At 47.6% G+C, this 19,193-nt stretch overlaps 1 protein-coding gene across 1 annotated transcript in view; it reads right to left on the reverse strand.

Annotated features, from left to right (window-relative positions):
• CERS5 (ceramide synthase 5) overlaps window positions 1–19,193 on the reverse strand; it is a 393,477-nt gene that overhangs the window by 109,654 nt on the left and 264,630 nt on the right. The window contains 1 exon segment of the mRNA XM_030198235.1: window positions 3,543–3,649. Within this exon segment, the coding sequence (XP_030054095.1) occupies window positions 3,543–3,649 (107 nt within the window).

Below are 19,193 nucleotides of genomic sequence, written 5' to 3' on the forward strand. Positions count from 1 at the left end.
ATAATTTGCTGTTTGAGCTTGCACTGACGATGCTGAGGCATGAAAACCTTCTCCCCCTGGGTACTGAAGCACTCTCAGAAACTTCAGGGTCTTGGTGGGGGTGAGATTACAGTTGCTGTAATTTACCACCTATCCCAGCACAGAAAGAAGAGACAGGACTGTCTGTGTACTGCGAAGGCTCTCTTGATAAGAAAGCACCCGAATTAGCCAATTGCCCAGGTAAAGATATACCTGGATCCCTTGCCGGCGAAGAAAGGCTGCCACCACCACCACCATAACTTTTGAAAATGTGCATGGTGCAGTGGCGAGGCCAAAAGGTATGGCCTTGAATTGAAACTGATCTCCCAGGATTGCAAACCAGAGAAAATTCCTGTGAGGAGGCCAAATTTGAATATGAAAATAAGCCTCCTTGAGGTCCAAAGAGGTGAGAAACTCACCTGGCTGGACCAAGGCTATACTCAGGAAAACAACGACGATAACTCAAAAATGAATAGACGATGCATCTATGAGTTTATTGTACAACAATCAAGACTCAACACAGCTGTGTTTTGGCCAATAAGGCCTGCCTCAGGAGTCTCCTGGATTGTTAGCAACAAAATTCTCTAGGATATTAGATTGTAGCATCCACTTAAAACAATGTCTGTCACCAATAGAAACAATGAACCTTTGCTGTTTGATGGAAGATATTGCTTTGGCTCACAACGTGCTTTGTTTTGTTTTTCCTCAGGTAGCCGCTGGACCTTGGAATCTCCCAGGTCTTTAACAATTTTCTCCAAATCTGCACCAAAGAGTATTTTCCCCCGAAAGGGCAACTTCACTAGATGAGATTTGGATGCCATATCAGCGGCACAATGCCTTAATCATAGCCACATAGCCAGCATTGCACTGAAACAGCCAAGATCATACCCTTAGCCAATACTCGTAGAATAACAAAAAGAGTGTCTGACAAATAGAGCAATCCCATCTCTAGAGTAGGGAGAAAGTTTGGAGGCAAGTCCAATGTGGACAATTGAATCTACGATAAAGAAGCCCTGGCTACAAAAGAAGAAGACATTGCTGCCTAAGAATTTAATGCAGCTAGCTGAAAGGCAAGCTTCAAGGAAGCTTCAAGCTTGCGGTCATGCATATTCTTTAATGCAGTGCTGCCTTCAACAGGGACAATGGTATGTTTAGTAATTGCCGTAATAAGGGTATCCACCTTAGGCAGAGCAAACTGCTCTAAATCAGATGGCAGAAGGGGATATAATTTGGACATAGTGTGAGCCACTTGGAGGTTAGAATCAGGGGTCTCCCACTGAGCTGCAGTAAGCTCCTACATAGCGTCATGAATATGGAAAGATACAGGTCTCTTAGTACCTGACATAATAGGTGGAGCAGGACCAGAGGACTGAGAAGCAGGGGAAGAAATGTTTAAAGCCTTCATAGGTTTTGTGATCAACAGAGGCAACTTCATTCTCAAAAACAGCCTAGCTACAGTAGGATTATCACCCCTATCTGCCTCTGAAATGTCCATCAGCAGAACTAGGATAGTCAGAATACACAGATAAAACCTCCTCTGAGTCCCGAGGAGGAACATTCTCCAAGTCCTGCAACATGGAAAGTTTTCGTTTCTTAGGAAGCTGCTCCTCAAAAGCAACATGAGGGGAAGAAGAAGAGGCAACTTGAGCTGCTTTTAATCAAAAGGTCTGATGTAATAAAAGGACAAATTCAGGCAAAAATGACAGGGCAGAGACTTCTACTCCCACAAAACCAACATCCCCGGACACTGTAGCAGGTGAGGAACTCAATAACAAAATGGCCGCCGAAGCCTCACAGAGCACAGGAGCCGTTGGAACTGAGCCCACCAAAACTGCCATCGGAGCAGGGCCAGATTGAACTCCCGAAGATGGAGTATTGACAGCCAAAGTAGGCAAAAGCAGCACGGCCACAGAAGTAAAGCAAAGCGTGCAAGAACCGATAGCCAACAGCACACAAGATTTAATAGCTCAGAGAAAGAATATTATACCCACAGAAAACAGCCAATCTCGTGACCTCCAAGGCATTGAAGTCCCACAATCTTCCCACAGCACAAATGCTCTCAAAAAGAACCACAGTAGCTGCTTTTTTTTTTTTTTACATAGACGAGACGGGAAGACTGAGATAAAGAGGTAGGAAAGTTGCAACAGGGGAGCAGGAAGGGACCTAGACCACTAGGTTTACACCTGAGGCACAGGATTTTCTCAACCCCAAACGCAATTGAACCTGCAAGCAGGACAGGAGGCCAGACAAGTCACCACAGCACACAGGAGCTGCTATCCCGTCTTCTGGAGGTAGAGAATACTGACTTGGTTGCTAAGCACAGGAGCTTATGAAGCACAACTCAGAGCTCTACCTCCAACTGCTGATGGATGGTCACAACCCATTTGTCTGGACTGATCCTTCGGACATAATGGAATTTAAGTTCTCCCCACATTTGTCTACCACACTTAGGGGCCCTTTTACAGAGCGGCGGTTAAGCAGAACACAGGATGCAACTGACTGACATAGCTGTCCTGTCTGCCCTATGTAAAAAGAACACTTCAACAAAATTTGAACTTAATCCACATACAATAAAGTCAAACACTCAACCAAAGTGGATATATATATATATAGATATAGATATATATAGATAGATAGATACTGAGCTTAATAAATAAGAGGAAAAGAGCTCAGAAAGTCAGTGTAATACAGCACCCTACGGACTGGTCTGCAGTGTGCTAATTAAAGCAATTCTCTTCAGACCACGTTCTATCATTTGCCAAAAAAAACCCCTTAAACTTGCCAATTTCGACTTTAATTACTTCAATATTATGACTAAAAGCAACATATTCAAACTCCCATAGTTTGTAAATATAGCTGGAAAGGATAAGTGCGCTATATTTACAAACTTTGAGAGTTTGAATATGTTGCTTTTACTGATATTACTGAAGTAATTAAAGTTAAAATTGGAAAGTTTAAGGGGTTTTTTTTTTGGCCAATGATAGAACATGGTCTGAAGAGTATTGCTTTAATTAGTGCACTGCAGACCAGTCCATGGGGTGCTGTATTACACTGACTTTCTGAGGTCTTTTCCTCTTATTTAGGGTTATTCTACCCTACGCCTGGAATAACTTCCTGAGCCCCTACGTCTTGCCCCATCCTTGGCCACCTTTAAATCTAGACTGAAAACCCACCTCTTTAACATTGCTTTTGACTCGTAACCACTTGCAACCACTCACCTCCACCTACCCTCCTCTCCTCCTTCCTGTACACATTAATTGATTTGATTACTTTATTTTTGTCTATTAGATTGTAAGCTCTTTGAGCAGGGACTGTCTTTCTTCTATTTTTGTGCAGCGCTGCGTACGCCTTGTAGCGCTATAGAAATGCTAAATAGTAGTAGTAGTAGTAGTACTGTATTACCATGGACTTTCTGAGGTCTTTCCCCCTTATTTATTAAGCTTAGTATCTATCTATCTATCTATCTATCTATCTATCTATCTATCTATCCACTTCGGTTGACTATGTAAAATGAAGACACTCACCAGAAAGGGTAAATCCCCAATCGAGTGGTAACAAACACAAAACCAAAGAGCACAAAGAGACCATCACACAGACGCTGGTACTTCGCATAATTTGCTAGTTTTGCAGCCTGTGAAAACAAAAACAAAAAAACCCATTAGAGTATAAAACCAGGAAACCTGTGTTTTACATAATCATTACAAAGAATCACAAATATATCTTGTCTTGAAAAGGCACAGACCATGCACCCTAAAACTTTGCGCACACATACTGTGCATACTGTGATAAGCATGTCTTTATGGGCCCTGAGGAAGGAGGAACTATTACAGGACAGGTGGCCCCTAGGCAACTTACTCACCCTAAGCCCCAGCATAAAGGAGGGAGTAGGGTAATCTCTAAAAGCAGATACGGAAGCTAAGTAGTCAACTAGAGTGGATAAGTGTATTTAAGATCACCTTAATATATAGTCAGGTAACTGATGTTATTTAGAATTTCTTTTGAGATTCTTTTTTTTCTTGAGTTTTATTTACGATATCAGCACCATTTTTCTTCCACAACGTGGACTATCATATTTTGTTTGTACTATACTTGAAACTTCAATAAAAAAGCAGAAATCTGTGTTCTGCTGAGGGTAGGAAGAAGGAATTAATCCCTGGAATCAGATAGCTTTATTTTCCAGATGAAAGGTGTTGGGAGAAAATCTCTAAGGGCAGGAATCACACCAATTCCAAGGTTGAAAAGAAAGGACAGTCCCGTAATATAGGGAATAGAAGGTGATCGAAACTCTGTTACCAAAATTTGCCATTCTGTTTCAGCCAAAACCAAAACTGGCTGGTAGGCTGGGTGAAGGGGGGCTTGTTTCATGCACAGGACCGAACCCTAGTGTTCATCCCCTGGAGGCCTAGTGGATAGGACAGGAACGATCCAGTCACTCCTGCCCAAGTCCTCTCCACTGTCAAAATGCCTGTGCCATCTCCAATCTGAAAATGGGTGCCATAACCTCCAAGCAGCAGTCGTGCAAGATTGCTGCTAGAAATCATGGCAGCCATTTTGGCAGCAGAGAAGACATCGGCACAAGTGACTGGGGATCACTCCTGCTCTGACTTCCTACTAGACCCCAAGCGGATGGATGGTAGCCCCAGGGTGGGGGAAGGGAGAGCAAGGAGAGTAAGGGGACCCAGCATATAGCAAAGTTACTCACCTGTAGAAGGTGTTCTCTGAGGACAGCAGGCCCAGAATTCTCACAACAGGGAGTTATCATCTGACTATCAAGACCAAGAACTTTCTAGCAGCATCCCACCACACATGCACTGGTGCTTTCCCGCAAGACTCGTGAGCTTGGGTCCCTCAATCACTGTAAAACGCTAAAGAACTCAACTCCTAGGGGAGGTGCGGGGGTATGTGAGCATACCTAGCCTGCTGCCCTCAGGGAATACCTGTTACAGGTGAATAACTTTGCTTTCTCAGAGGACAAGGCCGTCATACTCTCACAGCTGGGAATCTCTAGCTACCAGGCTCATCAAAAACAATACTAGGATAATAGGGACACAAAACATCGAGGCCTGTTATTCAATTAACCTAAAACAATTTGCTTATTAGTTGTGCAGGTGCAGCCTGGAATAGAATAAAACTAGGCCTAGAAGGGGTGGAGTTGGATTCCAGACTTCAAACAAATTCTGCAGGTCTGCTTGCCCAAGTATCCTGCTGGCAGTAATGAGATACGAATGTGTAGACAGATGACCAAGTCACAGCTTTGCCAGTCTCCTATGGAAGCTGACCTCAAGTGGGCTACCAATGTAGCCATGGCTCGGACATTATGAGCCCTGAAGTGACCCTCTAAAGTTTGCTCAACCTGGGCATAAGTAAAGGAGATGCAATCTGCTAGCCAACTGAAATTGTGTGTTTGCCAACGGCTACCCCATCCTGTTGGGTCAAAAGAAACAAAAAGGTGGGTGGACTGTCTATGGGCTTTAGTCCGCTACGGATAGAAGACTAAGGCTCGTTTGAAGTCTAAGGTATGCAGTACACTTTTCCCGTGTGGTTTTGGGAAAAATGTTGGATTGACTTATTAAGATGACCGACACTGTCTTAGGAAGGTGCTGGAGAGAACTACTCTATTGTAGTGAAACTTAGAATAAGATGGGTCAGTTACTAGGGCCTGAAGCTCACTGACTCTGCGAGCTGAAGCAACTGCTACCAGAACACAACTTTCTAGGTCAAATACTTCAGATGACAGGAATCAAGTGGCTAAAAAGGAGCTTTCATCAGCTGGGTGAGGACTACCAGAACCCTCATCCATACTCTTATCACTTCTCGCTTAGACTATTGCAACTTGCACCTCACAGGTCTCCCACTTAGCCATCTCTCTCCTCTTCAATCTGTTCAAAATTCTGCTGCACGACTAATATTCCGCCAGTGTCATTATGTTCATATTAGCCCTCTCCTCAAGTCACTTCACTGGCTTCCTATCCGTTTCCACATACAGTTCAAACTCCTCTTATTGACCTATAAGTGCATTCACTCTGCAGCTCCTCAGTACCTCTCCAATCTCATCTCTCCCTACATTCCTCCCTGGCAACTCCGTTCACTGGGTAAATCTCTCTTACCTGCACCCTTCTCCTCCACTGCTAACTCCAGACTCCTTTCCTTTTATCTTGCTGCACCGTATGCCTGGAATAGACTTCCTGAGCCGGTATATCAAGCTCCATCTCTGGCCGTATTCAAATCTAAGCTAAAAGCCCACCTTTTTGATGCAGCTTTTAACTCCTAACCCTTATTCACTTGTTCAGAACCCTTATTTTATCATCCTCATCCTCACTTTAATGCTCCCTTATCTCTTGTTTGTCCTGTTTGTCTGTCCTAATTAGATTGTAAGCTCTATCAAGCAGGGACTGTCTCTTCATGTTCAAGTGTACAGCGTTGCGTACGTCTAGTAGCGCTTTAGAAATGACTAGTAAAAAAGGCCCATTTCTGGCTGAAAGGAAACGGGCTCTAGCAAGGCTTTTGGTGGAGTGTGTATGTTTGAGAGAGTGTCTGTGACAGTGAGTGTGTGTGAGAGAGAGAGTGAATGTGCAAGCGTGTGTGTGTGAGACACTGAGATTGGTTGCAAGTGTTTATGTGAGAATGAGTGTGTGCGTGAGACAGTGAGTGTCCTCCGCTCTCCCCCCTCTCAGGTCTGAGGACCGCCTACCCTGTGGCGTGAGGACCCCTCTTACCCCCCCCCCCTGTGGTCTGAGGACCCACTTTCCCCCCCTGTCTGTGGTGTTAGGGACCCCCCTTCCCCCCTCTGGTGTTGGGGAGCCCCCTTCCCCCCTTCTGTGTGGTTAAGGTCCCCCTTCCCCCCTGCATCTGAGTTCCTGGCCCCCCTCCGCTCTCCCCCCTCTCAGGTCTGAGGACCCCCTACCCTGTGTTGTGAGGACCCCTCTTCCCCCCCTCTCTGTGGTGTGAGGACACCCGCTCTCTGTGCTCTGAGGATCCCCCATCTGTGGTCTGAGGACCCCCCTTCCCCCCCATCTGTGGTGTTGGGGACCCCCCTTCCCCCCTCTCTGGTGTTAGGGTCCCCCCTTCTGTGTTGTTAAGGTCCCCCTTCCCCCTGCATCTGAGTTCCTGGCCCCCCTTCCCCCTCCTGCCACCTCTTCCCATCCGTCCGGCTCCCCTTGCCAGTCCGCCTCTCATCCTCCCCCTCCCCTGTGGTCTGAGGAGCCCCTCCCCTCTGGCCTCAGGGCCCCTTCTGACTCCGTGGTCTCAGGCCCCAACCCCTGCCGCTACGCCCCTCCCAAAGTCGCAGCCGCTCACCCTCCCCCCGCCCCCCAGGGTGCCACCGCTCCTACCCCTCCCCCCTCCCAACTGCTGTTGCTGCTGCTCTCCTCAGGTTGTTTCCTGCGCCGGGTTGCTTTAGCCCCTTCAAAGAACTGTGGTGTTGCTGTTGCTGCACGGGCTCTGCCTCCACCTGCACAGTTACTTTAATTACTGGCCATGTTGTTGTCGTGCTTTACACACGGAGGGCGCCCCTCCCTCACCTCTGTATCCTCGGGTGGTGGCCTCCCTCATGGGGAGCCCCGCAACAAGTAAAACGCACCTCCGTAGACAGCCAACACACATTGGCTGACTTCTCTGCAGCCGTTCCTCCTCTCCCCTCTGACGTCGCTGCGCTCCTCCAGTGTCTTCCTCCAGGGGCAGTCACGTAGAGGGTAGAGGAGGAGCAGCTGCAGAGACGTCAGCCAATGTGTGCTGGCTGTCTACAGAGGTGCGTTTTAAGCTTAAGGGTTTTGTTTTGTATTTTTCTTTCTGTACCGGCTGCTGCTGCTGAACAGGAGAAGCAGCAGCGGCCGGACAGTATTTGTGGGTGGCGAGGCGGTTGTTGTTTTGGGTGGGGGAGGGGGGATAGTGGCTTGGTGATGCGCCGGGGGGGGAGGTTGTTGAGTGATGCGGGGGGGAAGGGGTAGGGGCTTTGTGAAGCGCCGTTGCGGGGTGGGGGTGGGGGCAGTCAGAGTTGTTTCTTAGGCAGGGGGAGGAGTAGGACCGCTCCCCCTGCGTGGCTCGCAGATTGGCAGGGGAGGGGCTTGGGTGATGTGCTGGGGGGGCGGCACTGTCCGCTTTTGCTCCATGAGTGTCATTGCTCCGCCCTCGACGTCATCACGTTTGACGCGTGGGCGGGGCAGACACTCATGGAGCAAAAGCGGTCTCAGCCACCTCACTTTAGAACGTTGGGAAAGTGAGGCTTCATTAGAACGTTGGAGGTGCGTTTTATATAGAGAGATAAGTAGTAGTAGTAACATTATTAGCTGAAGGAAAGTGAAGTAATAAGGCATTTCTTGCATGGGATCATCTCATAGAAAGAGAAGGGAGAAGCAGCAAGCAAGGCATCTAACTGGGAGCTAAGTCATCAATTATTCTAAAAACTGTAACAATTTTTAAAAAAGCAGCACACACAAACAGGCAGCCAATGAGGATTAAAGTGGAGTGGTTCTTGCCATATGCTGAACATTAAAAAGCAATCTGGCCCCTGTGATTATGAAGAATTTGCAAACAAGTATAGGACCTTTCAAGTGCAACCCACATATGACGATTACTGAGGCTACTGTGCTATTTTCTTTGGATTATTGTAATTTTAAATGATCAGATAGAGAGTATTTAACAAGCCTAAGCAATTTTAATTTATAAAAAAACATGAGCCACTTTATTTATACAATCTTTCATAGTTAAATGAGAATCCAAAATAACCCCTAATACATACAGGGAGGATTGAATTCAAAATTCCATGCTCCTAATCATGATTAGGTGAGTCTGACGTTGGTGCAGGGCAAAATGGTACAGACTATTAAGAACAAAATTACAGAGCATATTCAAAAGCATGGATTAATGAGACAAAGTCAACATGGATTTAATGAAGGAAAATCTTGTCTCACCAATCTACTACATTTCTTTGAAGGGTGAACAAACATGTGGATAAAGGGGAGCCGGTTGATATTGTGTATCTGGATTTTCAAAAGGCGTTTGACAAAGTACTTCATGAAAGACTCCAGAGGAAATTGGAGAGTCATGGGATAGGAGGTAGTGTTCTATTGTGGATTAAAAACTGGTTAAAAGATAGAAAACAGAGAGTAGGGTTAAATGGTCAATATTCTCAATGGAGAAGGGTAGTTAGTGGGGTTCCCCAGGGCTCTGTGCTGGGATAGCTGCTTTTTTACAAATGACCTAGAGATGGGAGTAACTAGTGAGGTAGTTAAATTTGCTGATGACACAAAGTTATTAAAAGTCGTTAAATCACGGGAGGATTGTGAAAAATTACAAGTGCACCTTACGAGACTGGGAGACTGGGCGTCTAAATGGCAGATGACGTTTAATGTGAGCAAGTGTAAAGTGATGCATGTGGGAAAGATGAACCCGAATTATAGCTACGTCATGCAAGGTTCCACATTAAGAGTCACGGACCAAGAAAGGGATCTAGGTGTCGTCGTTGATGATACGTTGAAACCTTCTGCTCAGTGTGCTGCTGCGGCTAAGAAAGCAAATAGAATGTTAGGTATTATTAGGAAAGGAATGGAAAACAAAAATGAGGATGGCTATAACACCTTTGTATCTCTCCATGGTGTGACCGCACCTCGAATATTGTGTTCAATTCTGGTTGCTGCATCTCAAAAAAGGTATAGTGGAATTAGAAAAGGTACAGAGAAGTGCGACGAAAATGATAAAGGGGATGGGGATGGGACGACTTCCCTATGAGGAAAAGCTAAAGCGGCTAGGGCTCTTCAGCTTGGAGAAAAGGCGGCTGAGGGGAGATATGATAGAGGTCTATATAACAATAAGTGGAGTGGAACGGGTAGATGTGAAGCGCCTGTTTATGCTTTCCAAAAATACTAGGACTAGGGGGCATGCGATGAAGCTAAATTGTAGTAAATTTAAAATGAATCGGAGAAAAATTTTCTTCACTCAACGTGTAATTAAACTCTGGAATTCGTTGCCAGAGAATGTGGTAAAGGCGGTTAGCTTAGCGGAGTTTAAAAAAAAAAGGTTTGGACTGCTTCCTAAAGGAAAACTCCATAGACCATTATTGAATGGACTTGGGGAAAATCCACTATTTCTGGGATAAGCAGTATAAAATGTTTTGTATTTTTTTGGGATCTTTCCAGGTATATTGTGACCTGGATTGGACACTGTTGGAAACAGGATGCTGGGCTTGATGGACCTTTGGTCTTTCCCAGTATGGCAATACTTACGTACTTATGACTCTTCTGGCAGAACAGCTATTAAGAGCACTACCTTATATGTAAGGAACTTGAGAGAACAGAAATGAAGTGGTTGAAATGGAGGTTTCATGAGAGCATTTGGATGACACTGAGATCCCACGCCACTGGAGGTGGTCTGATAGGAAGTTTTAAACCTTTCACAAATCTAATTATCAAGGAAACTGGCTTATTATCAACTCTAAAATGAAAAGTGCTAATGGCACTCAAGTGTACTCTGAGTTAGACTTGAGGCTAGAATCCAAAAGATATGTTGTCGTTTCTCCCATGGAGACCAAGAACACTGTGTGTGAAGACCATCAACTTGAGCACCCCAACCTACCATGGAAGCATCCGTGGTGAGAATTTTGTGATGTGGTGGGGGCTGAAATGGAAGACCCTGGGTGAGATTATGGGATACCATCCACCACTGTAGAGAGTGGCACAGTTGTGGAGTTACTCGAATAACAGCCAAGAGTAATCCCGTGGCTTAGGTCCACTGAGAGGGGAGAGTCCACTGAGGAATTCAGAAGCGGAGTCAAGTCAATGGGGTTACATGGACTGTCAAAAGCCATGTGACCAAGTAGGTGGAGCATCTGACGAGCAGATACTTGGTTGGATTTAAACACCTGAGTGGAACGATGCAATATGTTTGCTCTCGGTTGAGGAAGGAAGGTCCGGCCCTGAGTAGTATAGAAGAGAGCCTCTATGAATAAGGTCTGAACTGGTTGAAGATGTGATTTGGGATAACTGATCACAAACCCAAGTTGCTCTAGGAGTCTTATTGCGAACAGAATGGAGTTTGTGCAGACTCCCGGGAGGCTGCCTTGATTAACCAATCATCTAGTAGGGAAAGATGTGTATGCCCCACCTGCAAAAGGTTGCACCTACTACTATCAGACATTTTGTGAAGACTTGAGGAACCAACGCCATGCCAAATGGTAAGACCTTGTATTGGCAGTGGAGAGTTCCAAAGCGAAAGCACAGGAACTGTGTGTACTGGGAGAATAGGTAAATATGTGCATGCCTCCTTGAGACCTAGAGAGCAAAGCCAATCAATGAGTTGTATCATGAAAAGTAGTGATACCTGTGAAACCTTCCAAACTTTTGAGCAGATACTTATTAAAGGGATAGGAGAAGTGAAAAAAGATGGAAAGGAAATAGAGAGAAGAGGAGAACAAGGGGGGTAAAAATAAAAAAATATATATATATGGAATTCTTTTAATTATTTTTTTTTATTTTATTATGTTTTTATGATGGTGATTATAATCTGAGTAATTTGTATGAATATTACTAATTGGCTCTCTGGTTTTGCTGTGCTTTTCTATCAGAAATGGATTTCAAAGTGTGTTTTTATAGTATTTTAAGACTGATTTTACTGTTATATTATATTGTAAACTGTTCTGATTTACATTTTGTAATAAGTGATGGTCTAGTAAGCACATAAGCATAAGCACATAAGCACTGTCACGCTGGGAAAAGACCAAAGGTCCATCAAGCCCAGCACTCTGTCTCCGACAGCGGCCAATCCAGGCCCCAAGAACCTGGCAAAAAACCCAAAATTTAATAACGATCAATGGACTTTTCCTTCAGAAATCTGTCCAGACCCCCTTTAAACTCAGCAAGGCCAGCTGCCGTCACTACCTTCTCCGGCAATGAGTTCCAGAATCTAACCACGCGCAGAGTAAAGAAAAACTTTCTCCGATTGTTTTTAAACCTACCACATTCTAATTTCATCTTGTGTCCCCTGGTTCTATTATTGTTAGAAAGCGTAAACAAACGCTTCACATCTGTCCGCTCTAAATAAATAAACGATAATTGGACTCCCCTCCCCTCTGTCTTTTTAGGTATAAGAAAGTGTCTAGAATATAAGCTTCGATCTCTTTAATTTCATCTGGAGGGAGTTGAAACGAAACTCTTGGTGGATGTTGGAAGTCTTTTTTCCCCCCAATGCAGTGTAATGGTGCTGTATGGTATGTAGAACCCAACGGTCCGAGGTTATGAGAGTCCACTCTGATGAAAGAGGATGAGCTGTCCTCCTACTAGTAGGTCACTTGCCACAAACAACTGTACAATGACAATGCTGTCTAGGAAGGAGTCAAAAACTGGGTTGTTCTTTACACTGCTGCCTGGATGTGAGCGTTGAGGCACAGTCCTTTGAGGTGGAGGAGGAGTGGGAGTATAACAACCCTTAGACATAAGTAATTGAAGCGTTGAAATCTTCCTGCAAATCTTCTCGTAGAAGAGGTAGCAGAAGTCTGACCTGGATAGAGTTTTTATAGTATCTGTACGCTTTTTGATTAAGTCAGCCACCTCTTCGACTGCCGCTAAACAAGTTTTCTCCATGACAAGGAACATCCACTAGATGTTCCTGGACAGCAGATTTAAGGTCAGAAAGAGACTTCACAATGCTACTTTAAGGTGGAAATGTGTGAAGAGATTGCTTTACCAGATATTTACAACAGTCAAGCAGTTTCCTGTAAAGCTTGTGGAGTTCTTCAGCTTTCTCAGGGGGAAGGAATTCTGCAAAGGATAGAGTACTCTGTTTTAGAGATTTCAAGTAAATTGTGGAATAAAGTTGATAGACTAATATGCGATTGGTTAGCACTGAAGCCTGAAAAGAGTTCTGCCAAAAGGAGTCCAATGTTCTAGCTTCTTTTCCTGGAGGAGCAGAACCATGAGATCTTGCACTGTGAGTGTGTTTTAAAGCAGATTCCACAACTAGGGAATAAGGTTAACTGTTTTCTCAAACCCAGTGCATTTCTGTATCCTACAAATTGTATCAGTTTTCTTTGGGGCTACCTGAACTATTAGTGGAGTCTCCCAGTTTTTGATTAGAGTATTTTTCATAATTGTATGAAGTAGTACAGTGATGTTTTCTCTAGGAGGAGAGTCATAATCTAGAACTTTAAAGAGTTCTGAGCGAGGTTCTTTCTCCATCTCTAGTCTGAAAGGTATGGCTTGTGCCATCATCTCACGGACAACACCAGGAAAGGTCACCTCCAGAAATTACATCCTATGTCTCTCGGGTGGTGGAGAAGAATCAGATAGAATGCCATAGGACTCCTCAGCTAAGAGATCCTGTGGGTCCTGATCTGTCTCCCAGGAGAGAGGTCTGAGTCTGAGATTTCAAAGTACTGTTCATGGGAAGTACATGGAAGAGTGTGTCAGCTAGAGCATCCGCTGTTCGTCGAGGTTCGTCAAGGCAGATGAGCTTCTTAAGGTGGAGAAAATTCCTCTATCGATGTTGTCAGTTGGGTTTGTGCTGCCCACGATGGTTGGCATGAGGCCGGTGTGAAAAACCTCTCCCGGACTGTCTCTCCAATGTATCAACGGGGCTGGGCTGAGGCTGGCGCAAGCATCCTGTAAGCCTTTATAGACTGTGAATGAAGTAGCCCTGAAAGCTCCTCCTTGTACATAGCCTGGATTTCCTCTTGTAGAGTAGGTGATGGTACTGGCTGAGAAAGCAGTGTGGACATAGTCTGAGGTATAGCCTGTGCAAGCTTAGGAGATCTGAAAGATCTCAAAGGCTCTCAATAAGAAATAAGTTGGAGAGGAGAGCGGTCATCATTGCAGGGGAGATGTGGGCAGAGTCCCTGGAAGCAGAACAATGGCGATATTTTTTTAGTTTTTTAACACTGCAGGTCCTTCAATGCACGCAGCACCGACAGGACGTAGAGCTCTTTTGCATACACAGAACCGAGTCCAACGTTGGACCCTCTTCATGCTGTGTTGCACCTCCTGTTGATGTTGACACCAACGCAGGTTCCGTGTCAAGTACCGAATCTCCTGCCATGCTTGATGCGAACGTCAATGTATGTGCAGAACCAAAAAGCTTTTCCTACTGGACTCTGCAGGCTTTAAGGGTCCTTGGTTGCATGCGCAGGCAGAGGCTATACTATGTCTCTGTGCTCTGGACCCAAGCACTGAAAGTGAATGATACATACCTGTAGCAGGTGTTCTCCGAGGACAGCAGGCTGATTGTTCTCACGACTGGGTGACGTCCGCGGCAGCCCCCACCAACCGGAAGAAGCTTCGCGGGCGGTCCGCACGCAGGGCACGCCCACCGCGCATGCGCGGCCGTCTTCCCGCTCGTACGTGACCGTTCCCGCCAGTTGAATGACAAGCAAAAATGATGAAACGCAACTACAAAGGGGAGGAGGGAGGGTAGGTGAGAACAATCAGCCTGCTGTCCTCGGAGAACACCTGCTACAGGTATTTATCATTCACTTTCTCCGAGGACAAGCAGGTTGCTTGTTCTCACGACTGGGGTATCCCTAGCTCTCAGGCTCACTCAAAACAAGAACCCAGGTCAATTGAACCTCGCAACGGCGAGGATACAACAGAAAATTGACCTACGAAGAACAACTGAGAGTGCAGCCTGACCAGAATAAATTCGGGTCCTGGAGGGTGGAGTTGGATTTACACCCCAAACAGATTCTGCAGCACCGACTGCCCGAACCGACTGTCGCGTCGGGTATCCTGCTGGAGGCAGTAATGTGATGTGAATGTGTGGACAGATGACCACGTTGCAGCCTTGCAAATCTCTTCAATAGTGGCTGACTTCAAGTGGGCCACTGACGCTGCCATGGCTCTAACACTATGAGCCGTGACATGACCCTCAAGAGCCAGCCCAGCCTGGGCGTAAGTGAAGGAAATGCAATCTGCTAGCCAATTGGAGATGGTGTGTTTCCCAACAGCGACCCCTAGCCTGTTAGGGTCGAAAGAAACAAACAATTGGGCGGACTGTCTGTGGGTCTGTGTCCGCTCCAAATAGAAGGCCAATGCTCTCTTGCAGTCCAATGTGTGCAACTGACGTTCAGCAGGGCGGGTATGCAGTCTGGGAAAGAATGTTGGCAAGACAATTGACTGGTTAAGATGGAACTCCGACACCACCTTCGGCAGGAACTTTGGGTGGGTGCGGAGCACTACTCTGTTGTGATGAAATTTGGTATATGGAGCATGAGCTACCAGGGCTTGAAGCTCACTGACCCTACGAGCTGAAGTAACTGCCACCAAGAAAATGACCTTCCAGGTCAAGTACTTCAGATGACAGGTATTCAGTGGCTCAAAAGGAGGTTTCATCAGCTGGGTGAGGACGACGTTGAGATCCCATGACACAGTAGGAGGCTTGATAGGGGGCTTTGACAAAAGCAAGCCTCTCATGAATCGAACGACTAAAGGCTCTCTAGAGATGGCTTTACCTTCCACACGATAATGGTAAACACTAATCGCACTAAGGTGATTCCTTACTGAGATGGTCTTGAGGCCAGACTCTGATAAGTGCAAAAGGTATTCAAGCAGGTTCTGTGCAGGGCAAGAACGAGGTTCTAGGGCCTTGCTCTCACACCAAACGACAAACCTCCTCCACTTGAAAAAGTAACTCTTTTTAGTGGAATCCTTCCTAGAGGCAAGCAAGACCCGGGAGACACCCTCAGACAGGCCCAACGCAGTGAAGTCTACGCCCTCAACATCCAGGCCGTGAGAGCCAGAGACTGAAGGTTGGGGTGCAGCAACGCTCCGTCGTTCTGCGAAATGAGAGTCGGAAAACACTCCAATCTCCACGGTTCTTCTGAGGACAACTCCAGAAGAAGAGGGAACCAGATCTGACGGGGCCAAAAGGGCGCTATCAGAATCATGGTGCCGCGGTCTTGCTTGAGCATTAGTAAGGTCTTCCCCACCAAAGGTATGGGAGGATAAGCATACAGGAGGCCGGTCCCCCAATGAAGGAGAAAGGCATCCAACGCTAGTCTGCCGTGTGCCTGAAGTCTGGAACAGAACAGAGGCAGCTTGTGGTTGGTCTGAGAGGCAAAAAGGTCCACCGAGGGGGTGCCCCACTCTCGGAAGATCTTGCGTACCACTCTGGAATGAAGCGACCACTCGTGCGGTTGCATTACTCTGCTCAATCTGTCGGCCAGACTGTTGTTTACACCTGCCAGGTATGTGGCTTGGAGAAGCATGCCGAACTGGCAAGCCCAACGCCACATCCTGACGGCTTCCTGACACAGGGGGCGAGATCCGGTTCCCCCCTGCTTGTTGGTGTAATACATTGCAACCTGATTGTTTGTCCGAATTTGGATAATTTGGCAGGACAGCCGATCTCTGAAAGCCTTCAGTGCGTTCCAGATCGCTCGGAGCTCCTGGAGGTTGATCTGCAGATCCTTTTCCTGGAGGGACCACAGACCCTGGGTGTGAAGCCCATCGACATGAGCTCCCCACCCCAGGCGAGATGCATCCGTCGTCAGCACTTTCGTGGGCTGTGGAATTTGGAATGGACGTCCCAGGGTCAAATTGGTCCGAATGGTCCACCAGAGCAGTGAAGTGCGGCAACTGGTGGAGAGGCGAATGACATCTTCTAGATTCCCGGTGGCTTGAAACCACTGGGAAGCTAGGGTCCATTGAGCAGATCTCATGTGAAGACGAGCCATGGGAGTCACATGGACTGTGGAGGCCATATGACCCAGAAGTCTCAACATCTGCCGAGCTGTGACCTGCTGAGACGCTCTGGTCTGCGAAGCCAGGGACAGGAGGTTGTTGGCCCTCGCTTCGGGAAGGAAGGCCTGAGCCGTCTGGGTATTCAGCAGAGCTCCTATGAATTCCAGAGACTGGGTTGGCTGGAGATGGGACTTTGGGTAATTTATCACAAACCCCAGCAGTTCCAGGAGTTGAATAGTGCACTGCATGGACCGGAAGGCTCCTGCCTCCGAGGTGTTCTTGACCAGCCAATCGTCGAGATATGGGAACACGTGCACTCCCAGCTTGCGTAGATACGCCGCTACCACCACGAGGCACTTTGTAAACACCCGTGGGGCAGAGGCGAGCCCAAAGGGCAGCACACAATACTGAAAGTGCCGTGCGCCCAGGCGGAATCTGAGATACTGTCTGTGAGCTAACAGTATCGGGATGTGAGTGTATGCGTCCTTTAAATCCAGGGAACATAGCCAATCGTTTTTCTGAATCATTGGCAGAAGGGTGCCCAAGGAAAGCATCCTGAACTTTTCTTTGACCAGGAATTTGTTCAGGCCTCTCAGGTCTAGGATGGGACGCATCCCCCCTGTTTTCTTCTCCACAAGGAAGTACCTGGAATAGAATCCCTGCCCTTCCTGCCCGGGTGGTACGGGCTCGACCGCATTGGCGCTGAGAAGGGCGGAGAGTTCCTCTGCAAGTACCTGCTTGTGATGGGAGCTGAAGGATTGAGCTCCCGGAGGACAATTTGGTGGCAGGGAGGCCAAATTCAGGGCATATCCGCACCGCACTATTTGGAGAACCCACTGGTCGGAGGTTATGAGAGGCCACCTTTGGTGAAAAAATTTCAACCTCCCTCCGACCGGCAGATCGTCCGGTATGGACACTTTGAGGGCGGCTATGTTCCCATGGATCCAGTCAAAAGCCCGTCCCCGGCTTTTGCTGTGGAGGCGCAGGGGGCTGCTTAGGCGCACGCTGTTGACGAGAACAAGCGCGCTGGGGCTGTCCCTGTGCCTGACGAGGCCTTCGGGCCGGCTGGGTGTACCTACGCTTGGTAAAAGCATAGGGTGCAGCCTGCCGGGCCCGGGAAAAACGTCCACCTGCTGAGGTGGATGCTGAAGGCGCCCGGTGGGAGAGCTTGTCGAGGGCGGTTTCCCGCTGATGCAGTTGGTCCACCAGCTGCTCGACCTTCTCACCAAAAATATTATCCCCCCGGCAAGGGACGTCAGCCAGTCTCTGCTGGGTGCGGTTGTCCAGGTCAGAGGCACGCAGCCATGAGAGTCTGCACATCACTGTACCTTGAGCAGCTACTCGGGATGCCACATCAAAAGTGTCGTAAGACCCCCTGGCCAGGAATTTGCGACACGCCTTCTGCTGCCTGACCACCTGATGAAAAGGTTCAGCAAGCTCCGGAGGAAGTGCTTCAACTAAACTAGACAGTTGCCTCACCGAGTTCCGCAAGTGGATGCTCGTGTAGAGCTGGTATGTTTGAATTTTGGCGGCGAGCATAGCGGCCTGATACGTTCTCCTCCCAAAAGAGTCCAAGGTCCTAGACTCTCTGCCTGGGGGTGCCGAGGCATAGTCTCTAGTACTCTTGGCTCTTCTGAGAGCAGAGTCCACCACCATGGAATCGTGAGGAAGTTGGGCCTTCACGGACTCTGTACTGGGATTTTTTGGGGACAACTGGATTAGAAAGAGGGCACGACCAATTCCACATAAGCACTTCTCTCAGTGTATTATGCAAGGGGGCCGTAGCAACCTCAGCAGGCGGAGAAGGATAATCCAAGACCTTGAGCATCTCAGCCTGGGCTCATCCACAACCTCCATAGGGAATGGAATGTCCTTATATATTTCCCTAACAAAAGATGAGAAAGAGAGACTCTCAGGTGGAGACATTCTACTCTCAATTGGCGGAGTAGGATCAGAGGGAACCCCACACGACTCTTCCTCCAAAAAGTATCTGGTGTCTTCCTCATCGGTATCGGACAAGAGCTCCCTAAGAGCAGCCCGAACCCGAGCCTGTCTCGACGTCGAGGATCGACGACCTTGTGGGGGGTGTCAAGAAGTCAACCCCTGCCTGGACTCCGGCGAAGCTTCCTCCACCGACGTCGAGGGGGAATCAACCCGGGTGGCAGCTGACGCCAGCACCGCAAGCGGTACCGAGGACGGGGACCTCCTCACAGGCGATGGCCCAGATGCCACCTCAGCAGTTGATACAGAAGGCACAAGCACCCCCGACACCGAGGCTGACTGGCGAAGCAAGCCTTCCAGAAGCTCCGGAAGAAGGGCTCGAATATGCTCGTCGAGAGCTGCCATCGGTAAAGGCTGGGGGGGGGGGGGGGGGGTGCAGGAGTTGGTTGCAGAGTCTGAAGGGGCTCGGGAGCCGGTACCAGGCTGCCAGATGACAGACGCATCGGCACCTCTTGAATGGAGAGTGAGCAATCCTCTCGGCGCCGACGGTTCTCGGGTGCCAACTTCCTCGGC

Source organism: Microcaecilia unicolor, chromosome 3 (genome assembly GCF_901765095.1).
Source record: "Microcaecilia unicolor chromosome 3, aMicUni1.1, whole genome shotgun sequence".
NCBI lineage: Eukaryota > Metazoa > Chordata > Amphibia > Gymnophiona > Siphonopidae > Microcaecilia > Microcaecilia unicolor.